A 17,848-nucleotide genomic window follows, 5' to 3' on the forward strand; every position below is an offset into this window, starting at 1 on the left:
TCCCTGCGCTAGGAAGCCGTCCCGTGCCCGACCTAACCCCCTCGTGCAGCCCAGCGGTCCTTTCCCCCCCGAAGAGGACGTTGCCTGTGCCGGAGGAGGGATCCAGCTTCTCCCTTTGCCCTCTCGCTGCTTTGGGAAGCGCCGCACGCGGGGAAAAGTTCCAGGCATCTCTCCGAGAGGGGCCTGGATTTTCCTCTTTAAAAAAAAAAAGGCAACAAATAAAAAAAATCAATAAATCTGAATCTAATCTACTAATAAAGGTTTAATGAGGACATAATGTTGATGGAACAGAACATTGTTGCGGCATAATCGCTCCCAGCTGCCGCGCGAGCGTGCAGACAAAGGCCCGGTCCTACGACGATTTCCCCGTTATTATGAGAACGCCTTTGTACGGGGCCCAGCACCGGAGAGGGGCTTCGCCCCCTTCTCCCGGGGCCGCTGCTGGCCTGTGGCTCGCAGCCGGACCGCCTCTGCTTGCCTGAACCGAGACCAAAGTTCTCCCCTACGTGCCCAGAGCCTCCCCGGAGGAGCTGTGCTGGGAGAGCTCCGGGAGGCAGGGACCTGGACCTCATGCTGGGCTCGCAGCCCCCCACAGCCGCCTGCCGGGAAGCCCCGGGGTGCGGGATGACCCCGGCCTCGACGCCAGCGCATGTGGCAGCCCGGCACATGCCATCCATCCATCCATCCACCCACCCACCCACCCATCCCCGGAAAGAGCCAAGCGGTGCTTCGCACCCATCGACTCCGACCGCGCCGTAATGAACGTTGCGGCGCACGGCGATGCCCGGGCGGGTGGCGGGCAGCACCCGCGGGCATGGGCACGGGCGGGCGACGCCGGCAGCACCCGCCTGGCCCCGCCGCGACGTGCCGTACGGGCTGCGCAGCACAAAGGGAGCGCAGGCGCTGCCGTTAATGTAGTCAGTAAATAAATAAAGGAGGGCTTAAGCTTAGTGTACAGCAATCAGTCGGGAACTACAGGATAATTAACGCAGCGGGGGGCCAGACTACTCCGCAGTCAGGTTTAAATGAACGAGTTCACTTTCATTGAGGCGAACTTGCTCAGCTCCCTGGTGAGCGGCGCAGGCGGCGGCGCAGGCAGCGCGCTGCGGGAGCGGGAGGCGCGCGCCCCGGGACGAGGGACGCGGGGCTGCTCCCCGTCCGCGGGACGTCGGCATCCCCGCACCCCGGGGGGACCCCCGCCCGCCGCGGTTGGTTTAGGGACGGGACCCCTCTCCCCCGCCCCGCCGCGGCCCCGGGGAGCCGAGCAGGCACCCCCAAACTCACCACCGCGGGTCCCCCACGCCGGTGGGACGCATCCTTCCTCCTCCTCCTCCTCCTCCTCCCAGCAGGCGCAGGAACGGGAGACGGCAGGCCGAGACAACGGATTTAACTTTATTGGCTGTTTTTTTGTTTTCTAACTGCAGATCCAAGGTATACAACTGAACATTGCTATTTTCCTTATGAGACTTATAAATAAAAATACAAAAAATGTTCACTACAAAAAAATCTACCGTTAGTAGGATGTAAAAAATATTCTCTTTGCTATAGAAGGCACGAACTTCACTTAGTGACACATGGAGAGAAAAAAACCTGCAGCAGTATATTCTTCTTCTTCTTGGTGGGTTTTTTTTTTTTCTTTATTTTGTCTTTTTTTTTTTCCTCTGTCAGAAACACTGAAGTCTTACAAAGAAATGCATCTGAATCTACACAGGACGAAGGCAGATGCGGAGAGCTGCAACTAGGAGACACCACAACTGGGTTTGGGGTTTTTTTTTTTTGTATTTTTTTTCTTTTTCTTTATTTTTCAGGAAACTTTTAGCTAACGGCGTCTGTGGCTAGAGGACAGAGAGGACTCGCAAGCAGAACCGCAAGGGAGCGAACGGCGAGGGGAGCAGGAGAAAGTCGTACAAAAAATAGGAGCCGACAGATACTCTGAGAGAACCGGAGGGGAACTGGGGCACCCTCTGCGCCCGGGCTCAGAGAGGTGCTGAGGTAGACGGAACGAGGACAGCGACGGACCCGAACCACGAGCGGCAACACAGAGCAGCGGGGCGGGCGGGCGGGCGCTCACGACAGCGACGAGAAGCCGGGGGAGAGGGAGCCCGGGGCCGCGGGGCCCCGCGGGGCGCTTGGTCCTCACGGCTATGATACACATATATATACTCATATATATATATATATATACGGAGGGGCGGCGGGGGCTGCGCCACGGCTCGCCGCGCCACGGCAAGCGGATGCGGGGACGCGCGCCCGGGGCACCGCGGCGTCGCTCCAACACCGAACCCAACGCCGGCGCAGCGGGAGGCTGCGGCACTGAGGGACGGAGGGAGGAAGGGAGGGAGGGGGCGGCGGGACGGGAGGGGAGGTTAAAGCAAAAAAAGCCACAGGAGCTCGGCCGCGTGCTCCGCGGCACCGTGGCACCCGCGGCCGGCAGCGCCGGTGCACCGCGGCCGGCTGCCGCGCACGCGCCGGAAATTGCAGCAACTTTCCGTGTGAAGGAACTGGGGTTCTTAAATACTTCTTTTCTTTTTTTTTTTCCTTTTCTCTTTTTTTTTTTTTTCCTTAGGCACAACAATTAAACAAGCCGTTCTCCACAGTCACATCCCGGATTGTACAGCAGCGGCGGCCACCCCGCGTGGAGCGGCGGAGGTCCGGCGCGCAGCGGCACGCGCGCGGGCGTAGCCGGGCTGAGGTGCGAGGGAGGGGGCCGCTCCCGCAGCCGCGTCCCTGCTCGACGGGTGCCCCAAACCACGAGGCGCCATCGGCATCCCTCCGAACCGCACCCGGACACCGGCCCTCTCCCCCCGACTCTTTTCCCCCCCCTTTTCACCCAAACGCAGCAAAATGACAAAAAAAAAAAAAAAAAAGAGCCACGGCCGCAAGCGCCGCGCGCGATGGAAACCGCAGAGCTGGCTTCCGCAGTCGCGAAGGAGAAACACAACGAAAACCAACACAAGAGGTAGCTTCAGAACCGACGCCCGCGGCCCCGCGGGGCCGGGCACAAAACACCAGTTTTGGTAAGGATAATGCACAGCGGGAGGCCGGCACGGACAGCGGGCACGCCTGCCCGGCCACGCCGCCCCCCAAATCAATAAAAGCTCATGAGGTCACAAAAAAACGAGGTAATTTCAAGTAAAATGTGCTAAACACGGAAACATTCCAAAAGAAAGTTCAAATGAACCGAACGAAAAGCAAAAAAAGCGGCGAGCGAAGCCGCCTGCCACCGGGCACCCCTCGCTTGCGGGCTCCCGCAGCTGAGGGCTGGGCAAAAAACCACGCTCGGCACCTTCCAGGCACCCCAAATCAGTGGAGGAGAGAGGATCCCCCCCGTCCGGAGTGACGCCGCGCACCGGCGGCACCCACGCCGGCACCAGCATCGACCGCGCATCGCCAAACCGGCCGCATCTCCCCGCCGAGGACTCGCCCTCGCCCGCGGGAAGGCGGGGAAGGGAGGGGAAATGCATAGAGAGGTCTTTGGTCAGGGGCAGGGCGGCAGCTCCGGGTGCCCCTTGCACCCACCCGGGCCTCGGGCAGCACCCCGGCTCGCAGCCAGTTCCCCACCCCAAACACCCTCCTCCAGCCGGGATCCCCCCCGGGGATGCTCTCACCGGAGTGCTTACAGCTCGCCGGACACCAGCGCCGCGATGCCGCAGCCCGAGGTCCCTCCCAAAACGGGCGCCGAGCCCCACGCGTGAGCTCGGGTCCTCGGCGCGGCATCCTCGGTGGGGTCTACGCGCTGACAGCGGCCGCCGACATCCACGCCTTCCCGAAGCACCGGCCGTAGGCGCGCTCCCGGGGAAGCGCGTGGCTCCCACGCGGTCTTCCCGGCAGCGATGCCAGAGGCCCAACTCCCCGGGGGCCGCAAGGGGCGAAAGCTGCCCCGCAGCGAGGGCGGCGGGCGCAGGAGCGGCCGGGGCTGGGGAAGGGGCCGGCGCAGCCCCCCGCCCCGGTGCGAGCCGCAGGATCCTCCCGGCGAGAAGCAGCGAGCGAGCACCGGACGGAAAGCAGGCGGTGGGCGCCGCGGGTTGGGTGGTTGTCTCGTCCTGGCCGGCCGGCCGCCCCGCCGCCCCTGCGCCGCGTCCCTCAGACGTAGCAGAGGTAGAGATAGGTCTTCTCTATCCGCCAGTCGGTGGGGATCTCCTCCGGCTTGTGGCCCTTCATGTGCTTCTGCATGGCGGAGAGGCTGGGGCAGTACTCCAGGCAGATGGTGCACTGGTAGGGGGACGCGCCGTTGTGGGTCCGCAGGTGCTTGATCATGGCCGAGTAGTCCCGCGAGCGCTGGTGGCACAGCTTGCACTCGAAGGGCTTCTCGCCTGCGGGAGACGGGGAGACGGGGGTGTCGGGGGGGGCTCCGGGCGGTAATTAACCGCCCGGCATCGGCGCGCGGCCGATAGCCGAGTAATGAACAGCAAAACCGATCCGGCTATTGATCCCCCATGTACGACAGCCGCGCGCCAGCGCATCCGGCGGGTTGTTCTCCGCGGCTGGCGTCTCCGCCGGGGGCCCGGGCCGGTGCCGCCGGCGCCAGCGGAGCCCCCCCGCGGCACCTACCCGTGTGGACCCGGTAGTGGGTCTCCAGCTGGTGCTTGAGGCTGAACTTCTTGCCGCAGCCGTTGCACTCGTAGGGCTTCTCGCCGGTGTGGATGCGCTTGTGGCCCTTCAGCGTGCTCTCGTCCCGGAAGCAGCTGCCGCAGAACTCGCACTCGTAGGGGTGGTCGCCTGCAAGCACACGCGCGTGTCAGAGCCGCCGGCGCGGCCGCCGCGCCACAACCGGCTCCGCAGCCCGGGATTCGCGCCCGCCGCCGCCGCCATCCCGGGGGACGGAGCATCCCCCCGCCCCGCGCCCGCACCCCGGGCGGAGGAGAACGCGGGGGTCCGCAGCAGGGCAACGAGAGCGGAGGGAGCCGCGGCCCTCCCGTCCCCCAGCGCTGATCCCCGGGCTGTTCGGCCGGCACGGCCCCGGCCCCGGGCACCTCCCGTGCTCCAGAGCGGGCGGCTGATAAATGAACTCCGGTCTGGCACCGAAGGCGGAACGCTCTGAAGGAAAGGTGAGGGCTCCAGCTACTTATTTATTACAGCCGCGAAGGCAAGGACAATAAAGATAGATTGATCGTCCGAGACTTTGTTCATGAATATTTAAATATTACTGATTTGTCTTGTCACTGTAATTACAATTTCTCTGTGCCGCATATCCTACAAGCACAGTTTATGGTAAAGAATGGCCAACTGTATTTCACTCGTCCTGCTGCAGATGTGCGGAGCTGCCAAGCGTGTAATGTTCCCCGCGTTTCATACATTTTCCTCAGCTGTGAAGGCTTAAGTCATCCACAATGACCTACGTTTTTTCATTATCCCCGTGTCAAACTGCACTCGTGCCTGGGCATAAATTGTCCTTCTCGTTATATACTCACATGCCTGCGCTTTCGCTTCCTCCTCAAAATGATATTTTACTCTCCCCCTCCGCGCGTGCTGAGACCTGCGGCCCCTCCGGCAGCCCCTGCCTGGGCACCGGAGCCAGACGAGGAGGAGGAGGATGCTCGGCACGCGGTTCGGACCCCCCTCCCACGGCGCGGCAGGCAGCGCCTGTCGGCGGCTGCGCTTCGCCTCCCCGCGCCCAATCCCAAACTCCCACCTCGGTTTTCGACCCGACGGTCCCAGGCAGGGATTTGGCAGCCGGGGCAGCGGGCGTTTCCACGCGCTGGGTTTGCGGGAGAAGCTGCGGGAACGGGAGCCGGGCCCCGGCGAGCATCCCGCGCCCGTGCAGGACGAAGGCCCGCAGCACGACCGAACGCCCCGAAAGCGCCGGTGACGCCGCTGTTTCTCCACAGCCAGGAGCTGCCGAAGCGGCCGAGGTGGGGGTGGGACACGCAGGGCCCGACCCGCAGCCCAGGTCGCCGGATTACCGGCTATAAACAGCCCCGGCGCTCGGCATTAACACGCTTGGCAGCAGCGCGCGGTTCCCGTCTCCCGCAGCGGGACCCCGAGCCCCGACACACGTCGGGGTCCAGACGGAGCGACGCTCCCGGGCGCTGCCTGCACGTCCCCCCCGCAGCCGCTTCCGCGTCCCCTGCACGCACGCTGGGTGACGGGGGAAGGCGCAGCGGCACGCAGCCCTGGCACGCGTCGTCCGCGCAGCCAAGGCGGGCGCTGGCGGGGCAGCCGAGGACGCGGCGCGGGCGCTTTGAGGACACGGCGTCAGGCGGCACGAGCCACGCTCCCGCAGCCGAGCCCCGCGCCGGTGGGCTGCGCCGCGAAGCACCAGCTCCATGTCGCGCAGGTCGCCCTAATCCCATTAGGGCCGAGCACGGGCTGGTTACGCGCATCCACTGCCCGTAAGCCGATGAAGCACGGTGCGATCGCACCCCCCTAAGAAGGTCACATGTCACTTTACACCGGATCAACTCATTACACGCGGCTTTTCGCCCCCTCCCCGTTTTGTTTTTCAGAAGCCGAGCTGCAGTCGCCTCGCCGGTTTTCAGACACCGTCCCCCCTCTTCCCCCCAGGCAGGGGGACGCGGGCCGCCCGCGCCGCCGCGCGCTCGTACCTGTGTGGGAGCGGAGGTGCCTCTTGAGCGCGGTGTGGCTGGGGAAGGTGCGGTTGCACTCGCTGCAGATGTAGCTGCGCACCCCGGCGTGCACCTCCATGTGCTGCTGCAGGGCGCTCTGCGTCTGGAACCGCTTCCCGCACAGCAGGCAGAACACCGCCATGTCCGTACCTGCGCGAGAGGAGAGCGGCGGCTCAGGCACCCCCGCCCCGCCGGCCGCTCGCGGGGTCCCCGCTCCCACGGCAGCTGGGGGATGCTCCGGCAGCGGGGGCACCCTGATATTGGTGGGGCTCCGGTGTCCTCTGGGGTCCCGGCAGCAGGACCCCAGCCACCCCGACCCTGCCCCACCGGGGCACTGCCGGAGGAGGGCCCGGGGGTTTTATGGCACTGGAGGCACCTGGAAGCCCCCGCCCAAACGCGAGGCAGCTGCTGGGCAATCACCGCAGCCCCAGGCACCTGCAGGAGCTGCCGGGCTCAGGGCTCCCGGGGGAGAGGGGACCCCACGGGACGCCCCGGGACCCCCCCGGAGCGGGGGACTGGATGGAGGAGGGCGACGCGCCCAGCCCGGCGCTGCGTGCGCTGCCGGGCCCCGGCGCCAGCGCGAGCTCCGTCCCGCCAGCCGCGGGCACGGGGATACAGCCGGCTGCGCCGACACGGCAGCGAAAGCCGGGAAACCCCCCGCCCCGCCGACGGAAACATCAGACCTTTCCGCTACCAAACAATTTGTTTTCGTTTACGCGTAGCTGATTGTTCGGAACCTGCGAGTCGGTGCAAATTGCATTACGCGGGGAGATTAAGCAAATCAGCGCCAGCTTTTCGGAGACGATAGAACGTGAGGACTATGGAAATAAAATTATCGAGAAAATTGTATTAGCAATTCATTAGCAGCAGCAAGATGTTCGAGGTAACCAGCGGCTCTGCGCTGCCTTTGGGAGCGGTGGGGGGGGAGCTGCTCGCCGCGCTGCCAAAACCAGCGCCGGGGGACGCGGCGGCGAGGCGGAGTCGCCGGAGCGGAGCCCACCGGGACGGCCGCGGCGCGTGGCAACGGCGGGCAGCGGGCGCGTGCTGCGTCGGCACCGCGGTCCCGCCCGGTGCGCGGGCAGCTGGGGCTGCTCCCCCGGCACCCTCCCGGCCAGCCCCACGCCTCCAGCCCGGACCCCGTCGCGGCGTCGCCCACCACGGCGTCGCGGCGTGTTGGCACGCCGCGGCCAGCTCTGCCCTGTGCGAGGACGCAGGAACCGCCGGGAGGGATGCTCAGCCCCAGCCTCGGCGCGGCACGCTCCGGGCTTCCCAGGAACGCTCCGGAATCTGCGGAAAAACTCTGTGAAATGGGAATAAAAGCGGCGAGCGAGGCGGCCCCGCATGGGAGCCGCCTTTCTCCTTCCGCGGGGATTTATCCCTGGGGGGTGCGGGCTCGCATGCCCCCCACGCAGCTGCGGACAAAACGCTCCCGAGACAAAAAAAAAAAAGACAAAAAAAAAAAGAAAAAAATTCAGAAAAATAATAACAAAAAAAGGCAGGCAGCCGCGAGCGGGCCGTGCGAAGCAAATCCGGAGAGGTATGCGGCCCCGCGGCCCTCGGCGGCCCCGGCGGTGACAGCAGGACGGGTCAAAGGTCCGCGGGGCTGAGCCCCCAGCGCCGCGGCCAGCTGCGGAGCGGAGGCCCCGGCCGGCGGGATGCCGGCCCCGATAAATCTGCCGCCAGCAGCCCCCGCTGGGGCCGGGGACAATGGGCTCCCGCGGGGGCGGAGGGCAGGACAATGCCGCCGGGCCGGCGCGCGGGGCCGTAACAAATCCTCCCTGGCACCGTAGGGCCCTCATTTGTGAAACTAATTGGCCCCCGCTTGAAAAAAAAAAAAAAAAATCCGGGCCAACGCCGGCAGCGATGGGGACGAGCGGCCTCGTGCACGCACGGGGGGTGCTCCGGCCGGTGCTGGTCGCCCGGCGCTGGGCATCCCACGGGGGTGCTGCCGGACACGACCAGCAAAAGGCATTTCTTCGTTTGATTTTTAGGTAACGCGCCAGTAAATAAGCTGGCACCCCAACAGGGAGGCTGAGGCGCGCGGGCATGGCTTGCGGAGGCACCCGGTGCCGGCCGGCCGCCGAGAGCAGAGCACCGGCGGGTGCGGAGAGGGGGGACGCGGGAGACGGGGGATGCGGGGGATGACGGCCCTGCCGCCATCCCTGCGCTGAGCCCAGCGCACCACAGAGGACCAGAGCCCAGCATCGCTCGCCTGCAGCCCCAAGGCGCTGCCGATGGGCTCTGCGGAGCCGAGGACCGCGGCAGCGAGCAGGGGCTCTGCCGGGCACCGTCCCGCCGCGGGCGCTCCACCGAGCCGACGGCTTTTCCTCCAGGCCGCAGGTGCAGCGAGGTCCCTCGCCTCTGGAGAGAGGACGGGCGGCGGAATGCGGCCCGTGAGAGGGCGCGGGGCGGCTGCCGTCCCCGCCGCAGCCGGGCTTCGGCAGTGCCAGGCTTGCCGGCAGCGGGCGACGCGGGGACTCGGCTCGGGGCTGCCTTCGGAAGAAAAATCACCCCCGATACAGAAACGCCGCCGCCCCAAAGCAGCGAGAGACGGATTTATTCATTTCCCTGACGTTTTAATGGTTTCTCCCCTTTTTGCGGGAAGATGATTACAAATTAAGCGGCATTTAAACGCTTTTTACTGTCAACAATTAAAAGGGGCGAAGGCGGGCGAGCAATTCATTCCCCGGGAAACGCGGCGGCTCTCGGCGGGCGCCGCCGGCCCTTCCCTCTACTGTACACCGCACAATGGCCCCGAGCGCGCCATTAATTTCGCAGGACGTTCAAAAGCAAATTAAAATATAAAAAGCCCCCGGGCACAAAGATAGATACCGAGGGAGGGGGCGGCGCGGGTCAAGCTCGCGGAATTAAAGTCTTGGCAACCGGGGAGGCTGACGCGCAGCCCCGCGCCGCCGCGCTCGGCAGCCGCCTTCGCCCATCTTCCCCGGCTTCACGCGTCGCCGCCAGACCCCGCGCTGTCTGCCGGCAGCCGCAGAGCGGTAACGGGGCGGCTGTCGGCGCGGCCGCGGGGTGCGGGGGCGGAAGCCGGAGCGGGCTGGGTGCCGGATGCTGTTCGGGGAAGCGGGCGGCCTGAAAGCCGGATTTTAGTGGATGGGCGACTGCTCCAGGGAGGGAAAACCCGAGCGGGGAGATGTGCATCCCGGTTCTCTGGCGGCTCGCTCCCACACACGCGCCATCGCCGGGGACTTGAGGACGGGCGAGACGCGACGCGCGATACGCCGGGGCTTTTCCGCCCCGTCCAGCTCGCGGCGAGGGACGCCGCGGGGGTCACGGCCTCGAGCGTGGCACCGTCACCCACCCGCTGCCGCCGCCGCAAGAGGAGGAATCGAAATAAGCACGCGCGAGGCGACGGGCGCGGGCGGCGGGGCGGGTCTCCCTTCGGAGCGGAGCCGGCACGCTCCCGCGCCGGGACGGTTAGGATGCGGGAGGCGCGCCGGCGGGAGAAAGGCGACACGTCCCCTTTAAAAGGAAATATAATTTACAGTGTGCAGCCAGGCGGCCCATAGTTTCAATCTCGTTTACTATAGAGAAAACTCTGCTAGCTGTTCTCTATCCCACAAATCCGATTTAATCAGACAAGCCAGCCAGCGTGGCTTGAAGTAAAAACGGATAATTAGTAAACAGAGAGCTACTTCAGTGCTTCATTGGCATTCGAGCCGGGCGAGTGTGTCGCATTTAAAATGCAGTCTGATGAAGTTTACAAAATCAAACCATTTGTTACTCCTATTGAAGAGGCTTCAGGCCACTTGCAATTAAATTGGAATTAGTGCTCAGAATGAGATACAGCAAATTCATACTAAAAAGGGATCTGACTTTCAGACATTTGACTTCAAGTTTTTCCCCCCCTCCCCGCGCGCGTGCGCGCTCCTGCCGGCCCCCGACCCCGCGGCAGCACCGCCGAGCCCGGACCCCCGAGGCCGGCGGGCGCAGGGCGAGCCGGCGATGCTCCGGCAGCAGGGTCCGAAGGGGACCGATGCCACCGTGCCGGCGAAGCGTCCTCCGGCGAGCCCCCGCTGCGGCAGCATGGCTCTGGCCGTGCCCAGGCACGCGGAGCCAGCCGGCGCCGGGATGCGCAGCGCACGCCGCCCCTCCCCGAAGCCTCCATCCACGCCGCCATCTTGTCCCTCTCTTTCCCAGAGCGGCGTACGAGACTCGCCGAACGAGGCAGATCGTCCGCCCGCTGCAGCCATCACCGATAGCATCAGGAACCCGTCACCAGAGCTGCGGAGGGGCACGCTGGGAATGCTCCGGCGTTACAGCCGCCACCAGGGATGCCGACGGAGCCCGTCGCTGCCTCTCGTGCCCACCACGGAACCCCCAGACCCTCAGCGCGTGCCCTGCGCGTTCGGGGTCTCCAGCAAGACTCAGCCCCCCTTCCCTCTCCACGTTTAACGCGGTCTCTGGCGTGACGCACGTGCCAAAGAGGTGCAGTAAAATCACCGCCGCCGTCAGGAGCGAGGCAGACGGCTCCAAAACATTCCGGGCACGCAGAGCAGGAGCCCAGGGGCCGCTGGCGCTGCCAAGATGAGGTCTCAGGGCCGCCTGACGTTTTTTTGCCAGCCTGTCAAGGGCTCACAGCAGCCCCCACCTCCTGGACACATCTCTGCTGGCTCTGGCTCCGGCTCGGACAGCAAGCGCGAGGCCAGGCTTGAGAGCCATCGGAGCCGGTGGGACCTCGGCACGGACTGCAGGCTCCATGCCGAGGAGGAGGAGGATGGGGGACGAAGGACAGGCAGAAGCAGCGGGCGCGGGGACAGCGCCGGGGACGCTGGCCGGTGGCAGCAGCACCGCGGCTGCGCTTTGCCCTGGGAGGGCGGCGGTCGCGCGCTGCGCGGGGTGAGGAGATTAACCCAGTTTCGGTGCCTGTTTTCGAGAAGATGACGAAACCGAAAGCGGCGTTCTCGGCGGCAGCGCCGGAGCAAGCCCGCGGGGCGGTGCGAAGGACCCTTCCCCGAACGCCGCTGTCGGGGCACGCGACGCCTGCGCGCGCACGCGGGTTTCCGAGGGCGTCACACCAGGATGGCAGAGCCATCCCCCTACGGCCCCCCGGCGCGGCGCCGGAACGAAGGTGCTATGGCGGGGCGACGGCACCGCTGCGTGGTGGGAGCCCAGCGGCCCCTCCGCCCTCGGAGGGTAAGTAGAGAGAGGGGGGATACAAGCACACGAGACGCGCACGTTTTGTGCCGCAGTCACCAAACCATCCCGGTTTCAAAGGCTGCCTCCGGACGCCACGGCTCAGCTTCCGCGCTAATTAACATCTTTATGGAAGGCAAATTCTCCCAAGAGGGCATTTGTTTGATTATTATTATTTACTTGCGGATAGTGCAGCTTTCTTCCCAACTTCTATGGGAAATTAATTCTTAAAAAGCAGCCGGCGTGCTCCTCCGGCGGTGGCTGGGTGCGGCCGCAGCGGGAGGGCAGGACGCGCCCCGGCCCCGGCGCCGCGCTCGCTCGCCCCTTTCCCGACGCCTGCAACAACTCCGGCGTTCCGCAGCAGATGTGCAACATCGACCTTGCAAGCACGAGGGACCGAAACCCCCCCCCGAAGCTCGACGCTTCGGCTTTCGCCCCCGCAGCGACGCACGGGGCTGCTTCCCGCCCGGCCGCGGGCTGCTCTCCCCATCGCCCGGGGCGGGATGCGCTCGGGGGACGCCCGAAACGCGGGCGCCCGCCGCACGCCGGGGTGGGCTCCGGGGATCGGCCCCGGCGCGGGCAGCTCGCGCCCGGCGGGGGTGATTTATTCCGGGGGCCATCTGGACCCGGGGGACAATGCGGCCCCGCGTCCCGGTGACCGGGCGCATTAGTCACACCCTCCCCGCGCGACCTCGCCGTCTCCCTTTGAGCGCGGCGGGACCACAGCATCCCCTCTCGCCTCCCTTTCGGGGGGCCCTCTGCCCCCCGCCCCGTCCCCCCCCAGCCCTGACCCTTCCCCACGTCTCCATCGCCATCATCGCCTCCCTCCATTGCGCTTTTCTGCGGTTGCTCAGGCGCGAGCGATTACGGGGGAGAGCGAGCGGGGAGGGAAAGAGCCCAGCGACGATCAGCGGCGGCGGCTTTATGGCAACAGGCACACAACTCATTCGTTTCATGTTTCGCGGAATAGAAAAGCGCCGAAACATTTTAATTTTAAATTCTTATCACTGAATTTACTGCTTTTCTCTCGCAATGATTTGTGTTGCTTTTTAATTTTTACAGTCTCTACAGAAGCCAGATGCTACCGCCTAGGGCCAAAATAATAAAAACCCGCCGCAGTCGCGAGTTACGGAACAAAAAGGAAACGCGCGGCTGACAGAAGTTAATATCTCAATTTAACAGTGCTGCTCCGCTAATGATCCTTTGATATGTGTTTATTTAGAAAGGTCTCATCTTGACCTTGAAAGCAAACCAAACCGCAAAGTCTTTCTGAGAGGAGAGAAAGACTTTATTTATAGACTGGCTTTGCGTCAGTCACGGCGGTGCCGGACCCGCGCGGGGCGAGACGCTGCCAGGCAGCCCCGCTCCGAGCGGGCGGCAGCGAGGGACGCGTTGCGGGGGGTCGGCTGCCGAGGAGGACGCGGCGCGGCCCCCGGCCCCGGGTCCGAAGTGGAGACCTGCCTGCGAAGCGAGGGGTCCGCGCCTGCCGGGGATGCTCCCCGGGGGACAGCATCGGTCCGGGTGCGACCCGTCACCAGCGCAGGGGACAAGCCGCCCCCGAGCATCCCCTGCCCGGCCCCTTCTCCCAGCACCGCGCAAGAGCCGCCGCCGCATCCGCGTCCAGCCCTCCCCGAACGCGGTCCCCAGGCTCGGGAAGGAAGGGGCACGCTCAGCATCCCCCAAACCGGCGCCGGCAGAGCGCGAGCGGGTTTTCCGCCCGAAGAAACCGAGCGCCGGGCAAACCTCGTGTTTGGAAACGAAAACCCGATGAACTTCCCAGGGGCCCAGCCCGTCTTAGCGCATTTCCACCCCTCGGCTGGGGGAGGCGAGAGCTTCCCCAGCTCCCAACGCCGCGTGAGCCTGGGAACGCGCTGCGGAGGCCTCACGCCGACGGTGCGCGCTGCGCTGCCGAGCCTCATTTCTGGCTTTTGAGGCCAAACCAGTTCTCTGAAGACGTTTACAGACCCTAAAGCCTTCTGGCCGAAGCTGCAGGCGTGCCCTCCTTGCAAAGCCCAGTGCCCACAGCCCTTTCACTGCACTCAGTAGCTACCAGAACAGATCAGCGTATTTCAGAAACGTACAGGTGGCCAGAAACGTGGGACACCAAAGGGGACAACCTTCCCTTTCCAGCACCCGTGAGGCGTTTTGGTACCCACCAGCTTACGGTCACGGGAAGCCCTCTAATTCCAGCTCCTTCAGCTACGGATGGAAAAGCCGCCCTCTTCCCCAGCACCGCTTGACCAAAACGCGTTCATCTGTCGGGTACCGGGGTGTCCACGTGCAGCATCTCCCCTACGCCTGTCGCAGCGCCGTGCGTCCCGCAGCGCCCCGGACCCATCGCTGCCCGTCCCAAGGAAGCCGCACGTCGCAGACCCATCCCCCGGCAGCCAGCGGCGTTTCTGGCCACCACATCAGAGGGGAAGCTGTCATCCGCCTCGCTCGCTCCTCGTCACGGCGCCAGCTCCCCAGATTTCCTCTTCCCAATTGGAATTTGGAGTGAAACCAGCTGAAAAAATAATTTGACTTTCTGCTGAAAACCTAACATATTTTTCCCCGTCGCTTTCCCGGTGATGGTTAAACTAACGCGTTAGAAACCGCTCCGTCGCTAAACAAAGAGCGTCAGCGAGGAGACGGAGCCCTCACCGGCGTTTCTGCTCCGCCGAGAGCCGTCCCCGTCTCCTTTTGGCCAACCAATCTCCCCCACGAGCGTTCTCCAACCGGCACGTCACGGCGGGCGCCTGCTTTTCCCTGCCAGGAGGGTTTTAAGGGGCAGCAGATGATGTCCCCGGCCAGTGGCCTTCTCTTCTGTCCTCCGTGCTGTCTGTGTGCTCTCCTGCGGGGCTGCGGCATCCCACCCCACGAGAGACCGCCATCACCACCGCCGTCACCACCGCCGTCACCACCGCCGTCACCACCGCCGTCACCATCGCCATCACCACCGCCATCACCACCATCATCCCGCCCCGCACAGAGCAGCACCCACCCATCTCCCAGACCTCTCCCGGCCAGTGTGGTCCCACCCCAGCACCCTCCTGCCCCGGGGAGCGCCGGTCTGCGGCATCCCACCCCACGAGAGACCGCCGTCACCACCGCCATCACCACCACCATCACCACCGCCATCACCACCGCCGTCACCACCGCCATCATCCCGCCCCGCACAGAGCAGCGCCCACCCGTCTCCCGGACCTCTCCCGGCCAGGGTGGTCCCACCCCAGCACCCTCCAGCCGCGGGGAGCGCCGGTCCGCAGCGCGGCCGCCGAAGCGACCCTTGTGGCAGCACGGGCGGCCGAGCACGGCCAGCGCGGCCACCGGCTGCCGCGCGGCACAAAGCCGGGACTCGCAGCGCCCGCTTATTATTCCGGCACCCCCACCGTTCAGAAAAAAGAGAAAAGATGAAAAAGCCCTCTCGGTAAAGCCGGGGAGACGCCGAACGGTACCGAGAGCAGCCTCCCCCCGTTCCGCGTGGGTTTTTGGCAAAGCGGGGAGATGCGAGTCCGGGGGGACAAAAGTAACCGCTAAGGTAAGTTAAACCTTGTCGAGATGAACTTTCCTGCTACTTTTAATTAAAAGTTCTTTGGAATTAAAAAGGACACTATTCAGGAAAGGCTGAAAAAAAAAATTCATTGACACCAGCCCGCCCCCCTCCCCTTTTTCCCAAGGAAAAGAAAAAGCTGTTTTTGTGTGTCTGCTCACCCAGCCCGCACTGTACAAAAGGAAGCGGATTTGCAGCAAGACACATGAGATGACCCCCTGACCCCGAGCCGCTGAAAAGTCCTCAATGGCATAAATACCAGATAATCAATCACATACCAGGAGGGCCGGTCCCCCTGCCCTCGCCCCCGCCGCCGGGTTTATGAGAGATGCACTGTAAACGGACACCGGCTCCTGACGGGAGGCCCCTCTCGGCATTCCTCCGCCGGACCAGGGGACCCCGGCCGCCTCCTCGCCCGCGCCTCAGCCCGCGTTCGTACAGCCCCGGCCGGCCTCCCCGTGCTCGCCCGTCAGCGCGGGAGCCGGGAAGGCGCTCCGCTCCCGCTCCGGAGCGCAAAGGCGCGGGAGGCATCTCTCCGCGCTCCGGAGCGGCGGCCGAGCATCCTCCGAGCCAGCGCCAAGGCGGGCACGCGGAGACCGGGCAAAAAACCAGCCCAGCCTGCAGAAGGCTTGGCCTTTCGGGGGGTTTGCTGGCTTTTTGAAGCCTCCGTGGGTCGCAGCAGCGACTGCGCAAGGCTGGCTGCCCCCGCGGGGGCTCTGCCCGGCCCCTCCAACGTGAGCAGACGAGGGCTGCCGCGTCCCCCGGGCTCGGGGGCAACAATGGACGTGAAGGCTTTCAAGGGAGGGAGGAGAAAAAAAAACTGCTGAGATGCCGCGCTGGTTCGGTTAAATGGGGAGCCACTCGGCAACTAAATTTGATAATGCTTTTGTCCGCGGGTCAGAGGTTAAATATGTTCACACTAATCCCCTTCATCTAGAATTAAAGGACAAGAAAGATTTCTCCGTAGCTTAGCGAGAGGGCTTTTCTCATCGCGCTTTAAACAGTATTTGCACAGGAAAATTCAAGGCCGACCATTGGCCGCCGGTTTCGGACGCGCCGGTCCGCCACGTTTCCATCTCCTGCCTTGCTTTCGGCAAAACCGCCTGCCCGCGCGACGCCCGAGCTCGCCGCGCTTCCCCGGGAGCCCGCCCTGACGCGCGGGGAAGTTTTGCTGCCGTGTGTCGCAAAGGTGGGAAAGAAGCAGCCGTGGTCTGGGCGGCAGGGAGATTCCCGCTTTCAGGAATGCGCGCCGGGACTCGGATTTCAAGTGCTGTCACAGGACATTACTGTCAGACAAAGGGGCTCTGTGCGGAGCCCCCCAGGACCCTCCGGCCCCGAGACCCCGCGGAAGCCGGGGCCGATGGGGCGATGCGGCCGGCCCCGCTCCGCTCGCTTGCCGGCGAGCTCCCGGCGTGCCGCGGCCGCATGCCGCGCTCGGAGGTGGCGGCAGGCGACCCGGCATCGTGACTGACGCCGCTGCACGACGGAGGCTGCCGACGGACCGCGTTTACAGGCGACGCTGCACGAGAGACGCCGCGCCCGCGCTTGGCACGTTTGGCTCCAGCCGGACGCCTGCACCCAGAAACGTCCCGGCAGCCACAAACGCACCGCCGCTGCCGGCGTTTCGCATTTGCAGTTGCTACTGAAGCCACAAACCCCCTCAGCTGCCGCCGGCAGCAGCTCCCGCGGCCCCAAATCCCATTTTCCCGGCTTGGTGGAGGATTCACGCTGGGCACCGCCGGCCTCGGAAGGTGCCAGGAACGTCGTCTTCGCCCTCCGCGTGCGATGGGGACCCAGATCTGTTTCCTAAGCTCGGGAGTCACCGTTTGAACCCAGCACCGCTTCCCTCCGTTCCAGAGCATCGCAGGGCGCTCCTCCCTCCTCTGCGGGAACCGTGACCCTGGCACCAAACCAAAGCCCCTCTCAGCCCCGCGGCCGCTGCTCGCAGCCCCCGACGGAAGGGTCGGGGGACAGCAGCACGCTGGAGGAGCACGCAGGGGACCTCGCGGCGCTCCCGTACCTGAGCGTCCAACATCCACGCTCACACCCGCCAGCAAACCTGCAAAGCATCGTCTGGGCATCCCCGCTCGGCACCGCCCGCGCTCCCTCCCCCAGCCGGGACCGCGCAACCGAAGCGAGCACGGGAAGGATAATTACCTCTAAGCGTACTTAATACTACAGTGCATTATCTCTAGCTACGGAGAAAAATGCTATCCGGCGGTATTTCCCCCCGAAGCCTCATCGAGCCGCTCTCTGAAAACTCTCAGGAGTCCCGTCAAACGGTAATAGCAGTCACGGGCAGCCCAGGAAGACGTCGGGTTGGTTTCCGTAAGGAAGCACGCCGGCTGCTCGCGGCCGGGCACCGCTCCGATGGAGCTGCGGCAGAGAACGCACCGAGACGAGACACGAACGGCCGCTGCCGACGCCGCGTGGCCGGAGCTGGGATGTTGCAGGCGCTGGTGGTGGCACGCGCCAGCTGCCGGCGGAGTCGGAGGAGCATCCCGGCGGAGAGCCGGCTCGGCCACGGCTCGCGGCGCCACGCCGAGCCCACGGCAAGCGTCATTCACGCTTCTACACAACCCATGGCTCGCGCCAG

The 17,848-nt window shown here is 65.0% G+C and overlaps 2 protein-coding genes across 3 annotated transcripts in view; one reads left to right on the forward strand and one right to left on the reverse strand.

Annotated features, from left to right (window-relative positions):
* The window catches only part of PAFAH1B2 (platelet activating factor acetylhydrolase 1b catalytic subunit 2), a 640,582-nt gene that overhangs the window by 49,235 nt on the left and 573,499 nt on the right, over positions 1-17,848 (forward strand). The window lies entirely within an intron of this gene.
* Positions 1,375-17,848, reverse strand: part of ZBTB16 (zinc finger and BTB domain containing 16) — a 57,518-nt gene continuing 41,044 nt past the window's right edge. Inside the window, exons 3-5 of one of the 2 annotated variants that reach the window (XM_075442468.1) lie at positions 6,546-6,716; positions 4,552-4,719; positions 1,375-4,313 (exon numbers count right to left, since the gene is read on the reverse strand). In XM_075442468.1, the coding sequence (XP_075298583.1) occupies positions 3,617-4,313; positions 4,552-4,719; positions 6,546-6,716 (1,036 nt within the window). In that variant the 3' untranslated portion in view covers positions 1,375-3,616. The remainder of the gene's footprint in view (positions 4,314-4,551; positions 4,720-6,545; positions 6,717-17,848) is intronic. The other variant, XM_075442469.1, reaches the window with a different exon arrangement.

The sequence above is a fragment of the Opisthocomus hoazin genome, chromosome 24 (assembly GCF_030867145.1).
Source record: "Opisthocomus hoazin isolate bOpiHoa1 chromosome 24, bOpiHoa1.hap1, whole genome shotgun sequence".
Lineage (NCBI taxonomy): Eukaryota > Metazoa > Chordata > Aves > Opisthocomiformes > Opisthocomidae > Opisthocomus > Opisthocomus hoazin.